Here is an 18412-nt window from a genome sequence, read left to right on the forward strand (position 1 = left end):
CCACCGGGGGATGTCACCGGGGATGTCACCGGGGATGTCACCGGGGGTGTCACCGGGGGTGTCACCGGGGTTACCACCGGCGGTTGCCACCGGGGATGTCACCGGGAATGCCACCGGGGGATATCACCGGGGGTCGCCACCGGGAGATGTCATCGGAGTTACCACCGGGGGTCGCCACCGGAGTTAACACCGGGGGATATCACCGGGGGTGTCACCGGGGGATGTCACCGGAGTTACCACCAGGGGATGTCACCGGGGGTTGTCACCGGGAGATGTCATCGGAGTTACCACCGGGGGTCGCCACCGGAGTTAACACCGGGGGAGATCACTGGGGGTGTCACCGGGAGATGTCACCGGGGATGCCACGGGGGTGTCACCGGGGGATGCCACCGGAGTTACAACCGGAGGATATCACCGGGGGTCGCCACCGGAGTTAACACCGGGGGGGTGTCGCCGAGGGTTGCCACCGGGGGTGGCTACCGGAGTTAACACCGAGAGATATCACCGGGGATGCCACCGGAGTTACCACCGGGGGATGTCACTGGGGGATGTCACCGAGGGTTGCCACTGGGGGATGCCACCGGAGTCACCACCGGGGGGGTTGCCGCGGTGCGTGCGGTGCGTGTGTGTGCGGAGCGGCGAGCAACCGGCAGCTGGCGACCGGGAACCCACCGGGCCCCGGCAAACCGGGAACGGACCGGGACCGGGCGGCCAGGAAGAGGGGACCGGGGGCACGGCCCGGCGGGAGCGGGACCAAGCGGGGCGGGCTGGGGTCGCCCCCACCCGAGCCGTGACCGAGTGGGCTGGGGTCGCCCCCACCCGAGCCGTGGCGGAGTGGGCTGGGGTCGCCCCCACCCGAGCTGTGACCGAGTGGGCTGGGGTCGCCCCCACCCGAGCTGTGACCGAGTGGGCTGGGGTCGCCCCCACCCGAGCCGTGACCGAGTGGGCTGGGGTCGCCCCCACCCGAGCCGTGACCGAGTGGGCTGGGGTCGCCCCCACCCGAGCCGTGACCGAGTGGGCTGGGGTCGCCCCCACCCGAGCCGTGACCGAGTGGGCTGGGGTCGCCCCCACCCGAGCCGTGACCGAGTGGGCTGGGGTCGCCCCCCCCCCGAGCCGTGACCGAGTGGGCTGGGGTCGCCCCCCTGAGCCGTGACCGAGTGGGCTGGGGTCCCCCCCCGAGCCGTGGCGGAGTTCTGTGTTGGGTGCATTAAACCTGCGCTTTTATTTTGGTAACTGCTGCTGCTCCTGCGGGGGGGGGGCACTGGGGAGGGGGCTGCGAGGGACTGGAAGGGAACTGGGAGGGACTGGGGAGGGGCTGGGAGGGACTAGGGAGGGACTGAAGGGGATTGGGGGGGGCTGAGGAGGGATTAGGGGGGACTGGGGGGGATTGGGGAGGGGGCTGCGAGGGACTGGAGGGGAACTGGGAGGGACTAGGGAGGGACTGAAGGGGATTGGGGGGGCGAAGGAGGGATTAAGGAGGACTGGGGGGGACTGGGGAGGGGGCTGCGAGGGACTGGAGGGACTGGGAGGGACTGAAGGGGATTGGGGGGGGGGGGAGGAGGGATTAGGGGGGACTGGGGGGGACCGGGGAGGGGGCTGCGAGGGACTGGAGGGACTGGGGGTGAACTGGGAGGGACTGAAGGGGATTGGGGGGGGCGAAGGAGGGATTGGGGGGACTGGGGAGGATTGGGGAGGGGGCTGCGAGGGACTGGAGGGGAACTGGGAGGGACTAGGGAGGGACTGAAGGGGATTGGGGGGGGCTGAGGAGGGATTAGGGGGGACTGGAGAGGGATCGGGAGGGAAATGGGAGGGACTAAGGGGGACTGGGAAGGACTGGGGAGGGACTGGAGGGGACTGGGATGGGCGGGGGGGGGGACTGGGGAGGGTCTAAGGGGTGACTGGGAGGGACTGGAGAGGAATGGAGGGGACTGGGATGGGCTGGGGGGGGACTGGGGAGGGTCTAAGAGGTGACTGGGAGGGGACTGGAGACTGGGAGGGGGCTGGGGAGGGATTGGAGTGGAATGGGAGGGACTGGGGTGGGACTGGGGGGAGACTGAGGGGGCCGAGCTACAATCACAGAACCAGGCAGGGCTGGAAGGGACCACAAGGATCAGGCAGTGCCAACCCCTGCCATGCCCAGGGACACCCTACCCTAGAGCAGGCTGCACACAGCCTCACCCAGCCTGGCCTCAAACACCTCCAGCCATGGGGCCTCAACCCCCTCCCTGGGCAGCCCCTGCCAGGCTCTCACCACTCTCCTGCTCAACAACTTCCTCCTCACCTCCAGCCTCACTCTCCTCACCTCCAGCTCTGCTCCATCCCCCCCACTCCTGCCACTCCCTCACAGCCTCAAAAGTCCCTCCCCAGATTTTTTGTAGCCCCCTTCAGGTCCTGGCAGGCCACAAGAAAGTCCCCTGGGAGCCTCCTCTGCTCCAGCCTGCACAGCCCCAACTCTTTCAGGCTGTGCTCACAGCAGAGCTGCTGCAGCCTCTGAGCATCCTCCTGGCCCTGCTCTGGACACTCTCCAGCATCTCCACAGCCCTCTTGGCCCAGGGGCTCCAGAGCTGGATGCAGGACTCCAGGTGGGGTCTCAGCAGAGCAGAGCAGAGGGGCAGAATCCCCTCCCTGGCCCTGCTGGCCACACTGCTGCTGCTGCAGCCCAGGCTCTGCTTGGCTCTCTGGGCTGCAAGTGCACACTGCTGGCTCCTGCTGAGCTTCTCCTCCAGCAGCACCCCCAAGTGCCTCTGCTCAGGGCTGCTCTCCAGCCTGGCACTGCCCAGCCTGGATTGGTGCTTGGCATTGCCCCGACCCAGCTGCAGGACCTTGCCCTTGGTCTTGTTGAACCTCCTGAGCTTGGCTTGTGCCCACCTCTGCAGCCTGCTCCTGCTGGGGGGGGGTCACCTCTGTGCCCTCTCCTTGACAGCCTGAGGGGGGGGGGTTGGGGGCTCAGAGTCCTCCTCCCTCGATGGGAATGTGGGAAGGGGACTGGGAGGGGGGGGGAGGGAAGCCTCTGTCCCCCAGTCTGCTCCCAGCAGCTGCCCAGTGCCTTGGCACAGCCATACTGGGGGCACTGGTTTGGACTGGGGGGTGGTGGTGGTGGGGCACTGGCAGCAGCCACAATAAGCTCAGTGCCAGTCCCTGTGGGCATGGATCCCAAAGTCTCTTGGTTGGCACCGAGCTGGGATGGCATCAACCCCCCCCCTAGTCTGCTCCCAGCAGCTGCCCAGTGCCTTGGCACAGCCATACTGGGGGCACTGGTTTGGACTGGGAGGTGGAATTGACAGCAGAGACAACAAATGTGGTGCCAGTCCCTGTGGGCATGGATGCAAAAGTCTCTTGGCTGGCACTGAAGCTGGGATGGCATCAGACAAACCAACCCCCCCCCCCAGTCTGCTCCCAGCAGCTGCCCAGTGCCTTGGCACAGCCATACTGGGGGCACTGGTTTGGACTGGGGGGGGGGTGGTGGGGCACTGGCAGCAGCCACAATAAGCTCAGTGCCAATCTCTGTGGGCATGGATGCAAAAGTCTCTTGGTTGGCACCGAGCTGGGATGGCATCAGACAAACCCCCCCTAGTCTGCTCCCAGCAGCTGCCCAGTGCCTTGGCACAGCCATACTGGGGGCACTGGTTTGGACTGGGGTAGGGAAGTAACAGCAGAGACAACAAATGTGGTGCCAGTCCCTGTGGGCATGGATCCAAAAGGCTGGCACTGAGCTGGCACCACCCCAGAGAGAACTCCTGCAGTCAGCCCCCTCAGTGCCTTGGCACAGCCATACTGGGGGCACTGGTTTGGACTGGGGGGTGGTGGTGGTGGGGCACTGGCAGCAGCCACAATAAGCTCAGTGCCAGTCCCTGTGGGCATGGATCCCAAAGTCTCTTGGTTGGCACCAAGCTGGGATGGCATCAACCCCCCCCTAGTCTGCTCCCAGCAGCTGCCCAGTGCCTTGGCACAGCCATACTGGGGGCACTGGTTTGGACTGGGGGGAGGAACTGACAGCAGAGACAACAAATGTGGTGCCAGTCCCTGTGGGCATGGATGCCAAAGTCTCTTGGTTGGCAGCGAGCTGGGATGGCATCAGACAAACCCCCCCCAGTCTGCTCCCAGCAGCTGCCCAGTGCCTTGGCACAGCCATACTGGAGGCACTGGTTTGGACTGGGGGGTGGTGGTGTTGGGGCACTGGCAGCAGCCACAATAAGCTCAGTGCCAATCCCTGTGGGCATGGATGCAAAAGTCTCTTGGCTGGCACTGAAGCTGCCACTGAAGCTGGCACTGAAGCTGGCACCACCTCCTCCCCGCTGGGCACTGCCTGGCAGTGACCCTTCGGGGGGGGGGGCACTGTTGGGGGAGGTCTCTCAGCCACTCTCTGCCCCCTCCTGCAGCTCCAGGGTCCTCCTGGCCATCTGCAGTGCCCCCTCCCGGCTCTGGTGCCCACCGATGAAGCCATTGGCATGGACGAAGATGCAGCCTGGGATCCCTGCCAGCTGTGCCAGGGCCTCCCCACGCAGCCCTCGCCAGGCCTCGGGCAGGGGCAGCCTGTTGGGGACAGCTTGGGGTGAGAAAAGGAGCTGGGAAGGGTGCCAGGGGGGTGCCAGGGGGGTGGGCACCTCACCTGCTCTGGAAGGAGTGAGGTTCCCTGGGCACGCTCTGGACCCTCCACTGCCCACTCTGGTCTGGGTAGAGGATGAGGAGCAAAGGCTTGGGCAGTGCCAGCTCCTGCTCCAGGTTGAAGAGGTGCTGCTGCCAGGGGCAGCCTCCCTGTGCCAGCTCCAGCACCACTCCACTGGCATCCACCTGGTGGGGGGAGGGGATGTGGTTGGCACAGGAGAGGGGGTACTGGCCAGGGGCAGCCTCCCTGTGCCAGCTCCAGCATCACTCTGCTGCCATCCACCTGCTGGGGGGTGGGGGGGAGGATGGCACAGGAGGTTGGCACAGCAGAGGTTGGGGGGGGGGGGGGGTCCTGGTCCTGTTCCTGCAGCCCCCAACCCTGCCCTGCTGCTGCCAACTCTGCCACCTGGGGTTGGGTGAGGGCTGGCAGGGGCAAGGGGGTGAGGGGGGACACACATTGGGGTGCAAAGAGGGGGCTGGGGGTGCCCAGGGAAGGTCTGGGGGTGCCCAGGGGGGGCTGAGGAGGGTACTGGGGTGCCCAGGGAAGGTCTGGGGGTGCCCAGGGGGGGCTGAGGAGGGTATTGGGGTGCCCAGGGAAGGTCTGGGGGTGCCCAGGGGGGGTTGAGGAGGGTATTGGGGTGCCCAGGGAAGGTCTGGGGGTGCCAGGGGGGGCTGAGGAGGATATTGGGGTGCCCAGGGAAGGGCTGGGGGTGCCCGGGGGGGGTTGAGGAGGGTATTGGGGTGCCCAGGGAAGGTCTGGGGGTGCCAGGGGGGGCTGAGGAGGATATTGGGGTGCCCAGGGAAGGGCTGGGGGTGCCCGGGGGGGGTTGAGGAGGGTATTGGGGTGCCCAGGGAAGGGCTGGGGGTGCCCAGGGGGGGCTGAGGAGGGTTTTGGGGTGCCCAGGGAAGGTCTGGGGGTGCCCAGGGGGGACTGAGGAGGGTATTGGGGTGCCCAGGGAAGGTCTGGGGGTGCCAGGGGGGGCTGAGGAGGGTATTGGGGTGCCCAGGGAAGGTCTGGGGGTGCCCAGGGGGGGCTGAGGAGGGTTTTGGGGTGCCCAGGGAAGGGCTGGGGGTGCCCGGGGGGGGGTTGAGGAGGGTGTTGGGGTGCCCAGGGAAGGTCTGGGGGTGCCCAGGGGGGGCTGAGGAGGGTTTTGGGGTGTCCAGGGAAGGTCTGGGGGTGCCCAGGGGGGGCTGAGGAGGGTTTTGGGGTGCCCAGGGAAGGCCTGGGGGTGCCTGGGGGGGGTCTGAGGGTGCAAGGCAGCAGAAATGGGGGTGCAGAAGGGGGTAGGGGTGCAGGAGGGGGTACAGGTGCCCAAGTCAGGATCTTGGGGCACAGCAGTGGGTGGCAGAGTGGCACAGCAGTGGGTGGCAGAGGGGCACAGGAGTGGGTGGCAGTGCCCATGTGAGGACCTTGGGGCACAGCAGTGGGTGGCAGTGCCCATGAGAGGACCTTGGGGTGCAGCAGTGGGTGGCAGAGGGGCACAGGAGTGGGTGGCAGTGCCCAGGTGAGGACCTTGGGGCACAGCAGTGGGTGGCAGTGCCCATGAGAGGACCTTGGGGTGCAGCAGTGGGTGGCAGAGGGGCACAGCAGTGGGTGGCAGTGCCCAGGTGAGGACCTTGGGGCGCAGCAGTGGGTGGCAGTGCCCATGAGAGGACCTTGGGGTGCAGCAGTGGGTGGCAGAGGGGCACAGCAGTGGGTGGCAGTGCCCAGGCAGGGCTCTGGGCTGCAAGGGTCACCCGTGGGCAGGGCAGGGCAGCTTTATGGGGAGGGCTCTTAGCTCCCACCCCCTCCCCCACCCCAAAACCCCTCCGGGGGACCCCCCAGGAGCACCCCTGGGTGGGGGTGGGGGTGAGGTGGGCACCTGGAAGCGCCTGCAGATGGCATCCTGCAGCAGTGCCCTGGCTGGCAGCCAGGCCTGCAGGCAGTAGTCCAGGTGGGCAAGGAACTCCTGCCCCACCAGCTCCATGGCCCTCTGGAAGCAGCCCTGGGGGGGCACAAAGCAGGTTCAGAGGACTCAAAGGAGTCTCTGAGCCCTTCCAGAGCCTCCCTGAGACCTTCCAGAGCCTCCCTGAGCCCCTCAGAGCCTCCCTGAGCCCTTCCAGAGCCTCCCTGAGCCCTTCAGAGCCTCCCTGAGCCCTCTCAGAGCCTTCCTGAGACCCTTAGAGTCTCTCTGAGCCCTTCCAGAGCCTCCCTGAGCCCTTCCAGAGCCTCCCTGAGCCCTTCCAGAGCCTCCCTGAGCCCTCTCAGAGCCTTCCTGAGACCCTTAGAGTCTCTCTGAGCCCTTCCAGATCCTCCTTAAGACTTCCAGAGCCTCTCTGAGCCCTTCCAGAGCCTCCCTGAGCCCTCCCAGAGCCTCCCTGAGCCCTTCCAGAGCCTCTCTGAGCCCTCCCAGAGCCTCCCTGAGCCCTGGGCTTGTGTGGCAGGTCCCAGCCCTTGCTGCCCCGGGCCCAGCCTGCCCAGGCCCCCCTGGCAAGCCCCCCCCCAGCAGCTGAGCTGAGCTGGCAGCAGGCTGGGGGCAGCTGAGCAGTGCCCACCTGGGGGTCGGGCCGGGGGTCGTTCCAGCGGGGGTTGAGGCGTCCAACTCGGGCACTCAGGGAGGTGCTGAGGGCGCGGCAGGGCTGCCCCTCCCCCACCGCCACTCCATTGTCAATGGCATCGATCTCCTGCACGAAGTCCTCGTAGAGCTGGGGGAGGGGATGGGGGAGGGGGAGGGGACAGGGAGGGGAGAGAGAGAGAGAGAGGAGAGAGGGGAGAGAGGGAGGAGAAGGAGGGGACAGGGGAGGGGACAGAGAGGGGACAGGGAAGGGGGCAGGGAAGGGGGCAGGGAAGGGGGCAGGGAGGGGAGAGAGAGAGAGGGGGGAGAAGGAGGGAACAGGGGAGGGGGACAGGGGACGGGGACAGGGAGGGGACAGAGAGAGGTGAAGGGACAATAAGGGGGGCAGAGAGGGGGGCAGAGAGGGGGGCAGAGAGGGGGGCAGAGAGGGGGGCAGAGAGGGGGGCACAGAGGGGGGCACAGAGGGGGGCACTGCTGTGCTCCCAGTGCCCTCCCAGCCCTCTCCCAGTACCCGCTCCCAGCTCCCTCCCAGCCCCTTCCTAGCCCTCCCCCAGTGCCCTCCCAGTCCCCTCTCCCAGCCCCCTCAGCTCTCTCCCACCCCCTCCCAGCTCTCTCCAGTGCTCCCTCTCAGCTCTCTCCCACCCCCTCCCAGTGGCCTCTCAGCCCTCCCCCAGTGCCCTCCTAGCCCTCTCCCAGCCCCTCCCAGTGGCCCCTTCCAGCCCCCTCCCAGTCCCCTCTCCCAGTCCCCTCCCGGTGCCCTCTCCCACCCCCTCCCAGCCCCTTTCAAATCCCTCCCATCCCCCTCCCAGCCCTCTCCCAGTGCCCTCTCCCAGTCACTCCTCTCAGCCCTCTTTCACCCCCTCCCAGTGGCCCCTTCCAGCCCCCTCTCCCACCCTCTCCCAGCCCCCTCTCCCAGTGCCCTCTCCCACCCCCTCCCAGTGCCTTTCAAACCCCTCCCAGCCCCCTCCCAGTGCCCTCTGCCACCCCCTCCCAGTGCCCTCTGCCACCCCCTCCCAGTGCCCTCTGCCACCCCCTCCCAGCCCTCTCCCAGTGTCTTCTGCCACCCCCTCCCAGTGCCCTCTCCCACCCCCTCCCAGCCCTTTTCAAACCCCTCCCAGCCCTCTCCCAGCCCCTCCCAGTGCCCCCTCAGCCCCCTCCCAGCACCTGGTCGTAGAGGGCGGTGAGGGTGGGGCTGTGCTGGGGCTGTGCCAGCAGCTGTGCCAGCACCTGCGTGCCCAGGTGGCAGTAGACCAGCCCAGCACTGCTCAGCTTCGTGCCCCAGGGCTTGCCAGGCTGCAGGCTGCTCATGGACTCCGAGAACGACCTGGGGCAGGAGGCACCACCTGGCACCGGTGCCAAGGGAGAACCCCCCCCGGGCCTGGGAGGGGTTTGAAAGGCACTGGGAGGGCATTGGGAGGGACTGGGAGACATTGAGAGGGCACTGGGAGCGACTGGAGGGGACTGGGAAGGCACTGGGAGTGACTGGGAGGCATTGAGAGAGGACTGGAAGGGCACTGGGAGCGACTGGAGGGGACTGGAAGGGCACTGGGAGCGACTGGAGGGGACTGGAAGGGCACTGGGAGCGACTGGAGGGGACTGGAAGGGCACTGGGAGCGACTGGAGGGGACTGGGAAGGGCACTGGGAGCGACTGGAGGGGACTGGGAGGGCACTGGGAGCGACTGGAGGGGACTGGGAAGGCACTGGGAGCGACTGGAGGGGACTGGGAAGGCACTGGGAGCGACTGGAGGGGACTGGGAAGGCACTGGGAGCGACTGGAGGGGACTGGCAGGGCACTGGGAGCGACTGGAGGGGACTGGCAGGGCACTGGGAGCGACTGGAGGGGACTGGAAGGGCACTGGGAGCGACTGGAGGGGACTGGAAGGGCACTGGGAGCGACTGGAGGGGACTGGGAGGGCACTGGGAGCGACTGGAGGGGACTGGGAGGGCACTGGGAGCGACTGGAGGGGACTGGAAGGGCACTGGGAGCAACTGGAGGGGACTGGGAGGGCACTGGGAGCAACTGGAGGGGACTGGGAGCGACTGGAGGGGACTGGGAGGGCACTGGGAGGAAAGCTGGGAGAGCTGAAATGGAATGGGAAGCACTGGGATGGAGTCTGCAGGGGCTGGGAAGGAAGAAGGCAGCACTGGGAGGCACTGGGAAGAACTGGGATGGGGATAAAGTGGCACTGGGAGGCAGCGAGAGGCAGTGGGAAGAACTGGGATGGAAGTAAAGTGGCAGCGAGAGGCAGCAGGAGGCAGCAGGAGGCAGTGGGGAGGTAGCAGCAGGAGGCAGCATCAAGCAGTGAGAGGCAGCAGGAGGCAGCGGCAGACAGCAGGAGGCAGTGAGAGGCAGCGGGAGGCAGTGAGAGGCAGCGGGAGGCAGTGAGAGGCAGCGGGAGGCAGTGAGAGGCAGCGGGAGGCAGTGAGAGGCAGCGGGAGGCAGTGAGAGGCAGGGGGAGGTAGCAGCAGGAGGCAGCGGCAGGCAGAGGGAGGCAGAAGGAGGCAGAAGGAGGCAGAAGGAGGCAGAAGGAGGCAGAAGGAGGCAGAAGGAGGCAGAGAGAGGCAGAGAGAGGCAGAGAGAGGCAGAGAGAGGCAGAGAGAGGCAGAGAGAGGCAGCAGGAGGCAGAGAGAGGCAGCAGGAGGCAGAGAGAGGCAGCAGGAGGCAGAGAGAGGCAGCAGGAGGCAGAGAGAGGCAGCAGGAGGCAGAGAGAGGCAGCAGGAGGCAGAGAGAGGCAGCAGGAGGCAGAGAGAGGCAGCAGGAGGCAGAGAGAGGCAGCAGGAGGCAGAGAGAGGCAGCAGGAGGCAGAGAGAGGCAGCAGGAGGCAGAGAGAGGCAGCAGGAGGCAGAGAGAGGCAGCAGGAGGCAGAGAGAGGCAGCAGGAGGCAGAGAGAGGCAGCAGGAGGCAGAGAGAGGCAGCAGGAGGCAGAGAGAGGCAGCAGGAGGCAGAGAGAGGCAGCAGGAGGCAGAGAGAGGCAGCAGGAGGCAGAGAGAGGCAGCAGGAGGCAGAGAGAGGCAGCAGGAGGCAGAGAGAGGCAGCAGGAGGCAGAGAGAGGCAGCAGGAGGCAGTGAGTGGCAGCGGCAGGCAGTGAGAGGCAGCAGGAGGCAGTGAGAGGCAGCAGGAGGCAGTGAGAGGCAGCAGGAGGCAGTGAGAGGCAGTGGGGAGGTAGCAGCAGGAGGCAGCGGCAGGCAGCAGGAGGCAGCGGCAGGCAGCAGGAGGCAGAGAGAGGCAGCAGGAGGCAGAGAGAGGCAGAGAGAGGCAGAGAGAGGCAGAGAGAGGCAGAGAGAGGCAGAGAGAGGCAGAGAGAGGCAGAGAGAGGCAGAGAGAGGCAGAGAGAGGCAGAGAGAGGCAGAGAGAGGCAGAGAGAGGCAGAGAGAGGCAGAGAGAGGCAGAGAGAGGCAGAGAGAGGCAGAGAGAGGCAGAGAGAGGCAGAGAGAGGCAGAGAGAGGCAGAGAGAGGCAGAGAGAGGCAGAGAGAGGCAGAGAGAAGCAGCAGGAGGCAGAGAGAGGCAGCAGGAGGCAGAGAGAGGCAGCAGGAGGCAGAGAGAGGCAGCAGGAGGCAGAGAGAGGCAGCAGGAGGCAGAGAGAGGCAGAGAGAGGCAGCAGGAGGCAGTGAGTGGCAGCGGCAGGCAGTGAGAGGCAGCAGGAGGCAGTGAGAGGCAGCAGGAGGCAGTGAGAGGCAGCAGGAGGCAGTGAGAGGCAGCAGGAGGCAGTGAGAGGCAGGGAGAGGCAGAGAGAGGCAGCAGGAGGCAGAGAGAGGCAGCAGGAGGCAGAGAGAGGCAGCAGGAGGCAGAGAGAGGCAGCAGGAGGCAGAGAGAGGCAGCAGGAGGCAGAGAGAGGCAGAGAGAGGCAGAGAGAGGCAGAGAGAGGCAGAGAGAGGCAGAGAGAGGCAGAGAGAGGCAGAGAGAGGCAGAGAGAGGCAGAGAGAGGCAGAGAGAGGCAGAGAGAGGCAGAGAGAGGCAGAGAGAGGCAGAGAGAGGCAGAAGGAGGCAGAAGGAGGCAGAAGGAGGCAGAAGGAGGCGGCAGGAGGCAGAGAGAGGCAGCAGGAGGCAGAGAGAGGCAGCAGGAGGCAGAGAGAGGCAGCAGGAGGCAGCAGGAGGCAGCAGGAGGCAGCAGGAGGCAGCGGCAGGCAGCAGGAGGCAGCGGCTCAGCGGCGCCCCCCCCGTGGCCGTCCCCGGGAGCTCACCTCTGGTGGTGGTCGTAGCGGTGCCGCTCGGGGTCGTACTCCCCCCCCACGTCCACCACCACCTCGCACTGGGCCAGAACTTGGGGGTCCCTGGTGCGAACCACCTCTGCGTCCTGCGGGGGGCTGGGGGTGAGGTTTGGGGGGGCACAGGGGGGGCACAGGGGGGGCCCAGGAGCTGTCCCCCGGGAAGTGAAGCCCCCAGGAGAGAGCAGAGATTTAGGGGTGAAGCCCCCAGGGGAGAGCAGCGACCCTAAAGGTGACCCCCCCCCAGGTGCAACCAGGGACCCCCCCAAGTGGGCCTGGGGACCCTAAAGGTGACCCCCCCCCAGGTGCAACCAGAGACCCCCTCAAGTGGGCCTGGGGACCCTAAAGGTGACCCCCCAGGTGCAACCAGGGACCCCCCCAAGTGTGCCTGGGGACCCCCCCAAAGTGGGCCTAGGGACCCTAAAGGTGACCCCCCCCGGTGCAACCAGGGACCCCCAAGGTGGGTCTGGGAGCCAAGAGTGGCGACTGAGGCCTGCGAGTGGCGACTGAGGCCTGCGAGTGGCGCCTGAGGCCCTCAGCGCGGCCCGGGGGGGTCGGGGGGAGGGGCAGGGACCCGGAGGGGGACCCCAAGCCGCGACCGGGGACCCGGAGAGCTGCCCCCCGGCAATGGGGGACCCCGAAGGGAGGCTGCGCTTGTGTGACCGCGGAGGGGGCAGGGCACCGCAGGGTGTCCCGGTCCCGCGGCAAGGATCCCGGAGGGGGCTCCCGTCCCGTCCCGTCCCTCCGCCCGGTGCCCCGGAGCCCTACCCGGTACCGGGGCAGCTGGCGCAGCAGGAAGCAGGCCAGGACCTCGTCGCAGTGGAAGGTGCCGTCGTGAGTGCCGATCCGCGGGACGGGCTCGGAGCTGAGCCGCTTGGGCACGGGGCCGGTGGCGGCGCCGGGGCCGGTGGCGGCAGCCATGAGGCGAGCGAGGAGCGGGCAGCGGCGCATGGCACTGCGCATGCGCGCCGAGGCCGAGCAGGATCAGGGCCCTTCCCGGCCACCGTAGGACACCCAAACACCCCCCCCCCCCCGCCTCCGCCACCACTGCGCAGGCGCACCGAGGGCGAGCAGGCTCCGGTCCCTTTGTCCCTTCCCGGCCGCCGTACTACAAACACCTCCCTCCTGCCCCCCCAAACCACCGCCACTGCGCATGCGCAACAAGAGTGAGCTGGCTCAGGTCCCTTCTCGGCCACCGTACTAAACACCACCCGCCCCCCCCCCCAACCACCACCACCACTGCTTATGCGGACTAAGAGCAAGCAGGCTCCGGTCTCTTGTCCCTTCCCGGCCGCCGTACTACACCCAAACACCACCCCCCCCCCCCCGCCACCACTGCGCATGCGGACTAAGAGCGAGCAGGCTCCGGTCTCTTGTCCCTTCCCGGCCGCCGTACTACACCCCCCACACCCCCTCCCCCACCGAGCAGGCTCCGGTCCCTTCCCGGCCGCCGAACTACAAACACCTCCCCCGCCCCCCCCCAAACCACCGCCACTGCTCATGCGCAACAAGAGCGAGCAGGCTCCGGACGAGCAGGCTCAGGTCCCTTCCCGGCTTCCGTACTACACCCCCCAGACCTCCTTCCCCACTACTGCGCATGCGCAACAAGAGCGAGCAGGCTCCGGTCCCTTCCCGGCCACCGTACTACACCTCCCCCCTCCCAAACCACCACCACCACTGCGCTTGCGCACCGAGGGCGAGCAGGCTCCGGTCCCTTCGTCCCTTCCCGGCCGCCCTAACCCCCCCTTCCCCCCCCGGAGAGCACCCCCGGAGAACACCCAGAGCACACAGAGAGAGCACCCACGCGTGGCACACACACGCAGAGCACACAGCACCCACAGAGAGCGCCCACGCAGGGCACACAGCACCCACCCACCCATCAGCGCGCCCCCTGCCGGCCGAGCTGGGCTGTGGCTCTGGACAGGCGGACACGAGAGAGGGCAGAGGGACAGAGGGACACGGACACGGGAGGGGACAGAGGGACACGGACACGGGAGAGGGCAGAGGGACAGAGGGACACGGGAGAGGGCAGAGGGACACGGACAGGGGAGGGGACAGAGTGATACAGGGACACGGACACGGGCGGGGATGGAGACACAGACAGGGACACGCACACGGACACAGCTCAGCCCCACAGGGACACCTCCAGCAGCTCCCACGGGGACAAACAGGCTCCTGCCCAGCCCACGCAGGGACAGACAGACAGACGGCGGGGGGGGGATACACGGACACAATACCCACGGAGACTCCTGCCCCAGGACGGGCAGAGCGGGTCCTGCCCACGCGGGGACAGGCAGACAGACCCCACGCAGCCCCCTGAGGACCAGCCCAGGGCAGAGTTTATTCGGCAGGGTCCTGCTGGGTCCCTCCCAGGCACCGCGCAGGGGCTGGGGGGGGGGTCCCCAGTACATACATGACCTGGGGGGGTCCCCGAGACTCGCAGGGGGTGGGGGGGGGGTCCCCAATACATACACGAGCTGGGGGGGGGGTCCCCGAGATGCACATGGCCTGGTGGGGGTCCCCCAATACATACACGACCTGGGGGGGTCCCCGAGACATTCATGGCCTGGGGGGGGTCCCCAATACATACACGAGCTGGGGGGGGTCCCCAAGATGCACATGGCCTGGTGGGTGTCCCCCAATACATACACGACCTGGGGGGGTCCCCGAGACTCGCAGGTCCCCCCCCCCCCAGCTGCTGCTTCCAGCTGGGGTCTGAAAAGAGAGAGCTGAGGGCAGAAAAGGGCCAGAGGCTGCTCATGGGGTGTGCGTGGGGGGGGGGGAGGGGGGGGAGGGCAAGCTGCTGTGGGTGCCCTGCTGGGGCAGGGTGAGGTTGGCACTGGCTGAGCTCCACAGGTCCCTTCCAGTCCCTCCCTGGGCACTGTGCCCCCGGGCAAGCTGCTGTGGGTGCTCTGCTGGGACAGAGTGAAGTTGGCACTGGGTTAGCTCCAGAGGTCCTTTCTGGCCCCCCCTGGGCAAGCTGCTGTGGGTGCCCTGCTGGAGAAGGGTGAGGTTGGCACTGGCTGAGCTCCAGAGGTCCCTTCCAGCCCCCCTAGGCAAGCTGCTGTGGGTGCCCTGCTGGGTCAGGGTGAGGTTGGCACTGGGTTAGCTCCAGAGCTCCCTTCCAGCCCCCCCTGGGCAAGCTGCTGTGGGTGCCCTGCTGGAGAAGGGTGAGGTTGGCACTGGCTGAGCTCCAGAGCTCCCTTCCAGCCCTCCCTATGCAAGCTGCTGTGGGTGCCCTGCTAGGGCAGGGTGAGGTTGGCACTGGGTTAGCTCCAGAGGTCCCTTCCAGCCCTCCCTGGGCACTGTGCCCCTGGGCAAGCTGCTGTGGGTGCCCTGCTGGAGCAGGGTGAGGTTGGCACTGGGTTAGCTCCAGAGGTCCTTTCTAGCCCCCCCTAGGCAAGCTGCTGTGGGTGCCCTGCTGGAGCAGGGTGAGGTTGGCACTGGGTTAGCTCCAGAGCTCCCTTCTAGCCCCCCCTGGGCAAGCTGCTGTGGGTGCCCTGCTGGGACAGAGTGAAGTTGGCACTGGGTTAGCTCCAGAGGTCCTTTCTAGCCCCCCCTAGGCAAGCTGCTGTGGGTGCCCTGCTGGATCAGGGTTAGGTTGGCACCAACTGAGCTCCATCTCTCCCTTCCCCCCCCCCCAACCCCCCCCCCCCCCCTTTTTTTTGCCCACGATGCCCTCCTGGCCCCAAGCTGCTGCCTGTGTGCAGGAGCAGGGGTTGAGGGGGGGGGGGGGGTCAGATCGCATCAGATTGGCAGAGCTCCTCTTGAGTCTCTCTGCATCTCAGCAGTGTGGCCCCGCAGGATGCCAGGGGTGGGGGTGACATCCTCCTCCTGGGGGAGGGGTGGTGAGGGTGGGGGTGGGGAGGTTGGCACAGCCCTTTCAGGAGATCTCATTGCCGAAGACTTCGAGCACCAGGGGGGTGAGCTGCATGCTGTGCTCGGGCTGGAAGGAGAGGCAGCGATACTGCTTGGAGTGCTCCTCGTTGAGGCTCCGGAGGTCTGCCAGCTTCTGGATCATCTTGGCATAGAGCAGGCGGCTGCCCGGGGGGGGGGTGGCGGCAGCGGATGTAGGTCTGAAGGATCTCCGAGAGTCGATCCTGGAGGGATTCTACCAAGGAGGTGTCCTGCACTCCCGGGCGGTCTGAAGGGAAGCAAAGAGGAGTGGGGAGAGAGGGAGGAAGGAAAGGGGGAAAAGGGGGAAGGGAGGTGGGGAGGGGGAGGTAGAAAGGGAGTTGAGGGTGGAGGGAAGGGGCTGAGGGTGGGATGGGAGGGGGGTGAGGGTGGGATGGGAGGGGGGTGAGGGTGGGATGGGAGGGGGATGAGGGTGGGATGGGAAGGGGCTGAGGGTGGGATGGGAGGGGGCTGAGGGTGGATGGAAAGGGCTGAGGGTGGGGTGGGAGGGGGCTGAGGGTGGGATGGGAGGGGGCTGAGGGTGGATGGAAAGGGCTGAGGGTGGGGTGGGAGGGGGCTGAGGGTGGGGTGGGAGGGGGGTGAGGGTGGGATGGGAGAGGGATGAGGGTGGAATGGGAAGGGGCTGAGGGTGGAATGGGAAGGGGCTGAGGGTGGGATGGGAAGGGGCTGAGGGTGGGGTGGGAAGGGGCTGAGGGTGGATGGAAGGGGGCTGAGGCTGAGGGTGGGATGGGAGGGGGCTCAGGGTGGGATGGGAGAGGGATGAGGGTGGAAGGAAGGGGATGAGGGTGGATGGAAGGGGGCTGAGGCTGTGGGTGGGATGGAAGGGGGCTGAGGGTGGAATGGGAGGGGGCTGAGGGTGGAGAGGACTGAGGGTGGGAGGGACTGAGGGTGGATGGAAGGGGCTAAGGGTGGATGGAAGCTGAGGGTGGGATGGGAGGGGGCTGAGGGTGGATGGAAGGGAGGAGGTTGAGAGGGCAGCTGAGGAAGGGCTGTGAGTGGTTGAAGGGAGGAGGCTGAGGGGTGAGGAGAAGGCACCCAGGATTTTTCTGGGGGTGCCCAGTGGTAGGGCAAGGAGCGAAATGAGGTTGGAAGTCAGGAGGGTTGTACCTGACAGGAGGAGAAAGCTGAGGGGCAGCAGAGCTGGAGCCCAGGAGGAGAAAGCTGAGGGGCAGCAGAGCTGGAGCCCAGGAGGAGAAAGCTGAGGGGCAGCAGAGCTGGAGCCCAGCAGGAGAAAGCTGAGGGACAGCAGAGCTGGAGCCCAGCAGGAGGAAGCTGAGGGGCAGCAGAGATGGAGCCCAGCAGGAGGAAGCTGAGGGGCAGCAGAGCTGGAGCCCAGCAGGAGAAAGCTGAGGGGCAGCAGAGCTGGAGCCCAGGAGGAGAAAGCTGAGGGGCAGCAGAGCTGGAGCCCAGCAGGAGAAAGCTGAGGGACAGCAGAGCTGGAGCCCAGCAGGAGGAAGCTGAGGGGCAGCAGAGATGGAGCCCAGCAGGAGGAAGCTGAGGGGCAGCAGAGCTGGAGCCCAGCAGGAGGAAGCTGAGGGGCAGCAGAGCTGGAGCCCAGCAGGAGGAAGCTGAGGGGCAGCAGAGCTGGAGCCAGGAAGAGAAAGCTGAGGGGCAGCAGAGCTGGAGCCCAGCAGGAGGAAGCTGAGGGACAGCAGAGCTGGAGCCCAGCAGGAGGAAGCTGAGGGGCAGCAGAGATGGAGCCCAGCAGGAGAAAGCTGAGGGACAGCAGAGCTGGAGCCCAGCAGGAGGAAGCTGAGGGGCAGCAGAGATGGAGCCCAGCAGGAGGAAGCTGAGGGGCAGCAGAGCTGGAGCCCAGCAGGAGGAAGCTGAGGGGCAGCAGAGCTGGAGCCAGGAAGAGAAAGCTGAGGGGCAGCAGAGCTGGAGCCCAGCAGGAGGAAGCTGAGGGGCAGCAGAGATGGAGCCCAGCAGGAGGAAGCTGAGGGACAGCAGAGCTGGAGCCAGGAAGAGAAAGCTGAGGGACAGCAGAGCTGGAGCCCAGCAGGAGGAAGCTGAGGGACAGCAGAGCTGGAGCCCAGCAGGAGGAAGCTGAGGGACAGCAGAGCTGGAGCCCAGCAGGAGGAAGCTGAGGGACAGCAGAGCTGGAGCCCAGCAGGAGGGGAAGGTTGTTTGGTGTGAGGGTGCCCAGGCCTGGAGCAGGCTGCCCAGAGAGGCTGTGGAGTCTCCCCTGGAGGCTTTCCAGCCCCCCCCTGGCTGTGCTCCTGTGTGCCCTGCCCCTGGAGTCTCAGCTTTGGCAGGGGGTTGGAGTTGGTGACCCCCAGAGGTCCCCTCCAACCCCTCCACTCCTTCCCTTCCCTTTTCCCAGTGGAGAGGAAGGTTTTGGGGGTCAGAGTGGGGCAGGTTTGGGGACCTTGGGGGCTGAGCTTGCTCCTACCTGGGGACAGGATGCAGATGGCCATGAGCAGGACATGCTCCTCCTCATGGAGGTTCAGCTTCTTCAAGCCCACCTGGAACTTCACCAGTGGCTCCAGCAGGTCCAAGCTGTGGCCAGCTGGGAACAGAAAAAGACCTTTAGAAGTGGGAAGAGCCAAATGGAAGCTTGGGATGGCCAAGGAGGAGCTGGAGCAGGGCCAGGGGAGGGCAACACAGCTGGGGAAGGGTCTGGAGGAGAGGCTGGGGAGGAGCAGCTGAGGGAGCTGGGGGGGGTGAGGCTGGAGGAGAGGAGGCTGAGGGCAGAGCTTGTGGGGCTGTGGCAGGGCCTGAGAGGAGGCTGGAGCCAGGGGGGGGCTGAGATCTGCTGTCCTGAGTGCTGGCACAGGAGGAGGTGGCCTCAAGGTGCCCCCAGGGCAGGTTGAGGTTGGCCATGAGGAGCAACTTCTGCCCTGGAAGGGTTCTCTGAGCCTGTGCCAGGCTGCCCAGGGCTGAGTGCCCATCCCTGGAGGTGTTTCCCAGCCCTGCAGCTGTGCTGCTGAGTGCCAGGGGCTGAGCCCCAACCCTCTGCAGCTCTGCAAGTGCCTGAGAGGAGGCTGGAGCCAGAGGGGGAGGGCTGAGATCTGCTGTCCTGAGTGCTGGCACAGGAGGAGATGGCCTCAAGCTGCCCTAAGGACAGGTTCAGATTGACCATGAGGAACAATCTCTGCCCTGGAAGAGTTCTCCAGGCCTGGCCCAGGC

At 66.9% G+C, this 18412-nt stretch overlaps 2 protein-coding genes and 1 long non-coding RNA gene across 3 annotated transcripts in view; all 3 read right to left on the reverse strand.

The window, feature by feature from the left end:
- Positions 1 to 3128: 3128 nt before the first annotated feature.
- Positions 3129 to 12337, reverse strand: MYG1 (MYG1 exonuclease). Its single transcript, XM_064141573.1, has 7 exons — positions 12137 to 12337; positions 11345 to 11457; positions 8325 to 8484; positions 7141 to 7290; positions 6468 to 6590; positions 4610 to 4791; positions 3129 to 4533 (listed from the first exon to the last, which is right to left on the reverse strand). The coding sequence occupies exons 1-7, from the start codon at positions 12329 to 12331 to the stop codon at positions 4353 to 4355; spliced, it is 1104 nt and encodes a 367-aa protein (XP_063997643.1). The 5' UTR covers positions 12332 to 12337; the 3' UTR covers positions 3129 to 4352.
- A 1352-nt stretch (positions 12338 to 13689) lies between these two features.
- Positions 13690 to 15013, reverse strand: LOC135174267 (uncharacterized). Its single transcript, XR_010301842.1, has 2 exons — positions 13935 to 15013; positions 13690 to 13755 (listed from the first exon to the last, which is right to left on the reverse strand). It is a non-coding gene; the product is annotated as an uncharacterized LOC135174267 (long non-coding RNA).
- Positions 15014 to 15218: 205 nt separating this feature from the next.
- LOC135174266 (vitamin D3 receptor-like) overlaps positions 15219 to 18412 on the reverse strand; it is a 44469-nt gene continuing 41275 nt past the window's right edge. The window contains 3 exon segments of the mRNA XM_064141494.1: positions 15219 to 15422; positions 15424 to 15512; positions 17676 to 17792. Of these exon segments, the coding sequence (XP_063997564.1) occupies positions 15252 to 15422; positions 15424 to 15512; positions 17676 to 17792 (377 nt within the window). The 3' untranslated portion in view covers positions 15219 to 15251.

This window comes from Pogoniulus pusillus, unplaced genomic scaffold (genome assembly GCF_015220805.1).
Source record: "Pogoniulus pusillus isolate bPogPus1 unplaced genomic scaffold, bPogPus1.pri scaffold_58_arrow_ctg1, whole genome shotgun sequence".
NCBI lineage: Eukaryota > Metazoa > Chordata > Aves > Piciformes > Lybiidae > Pogoniulus > Pogoniulus pusillus.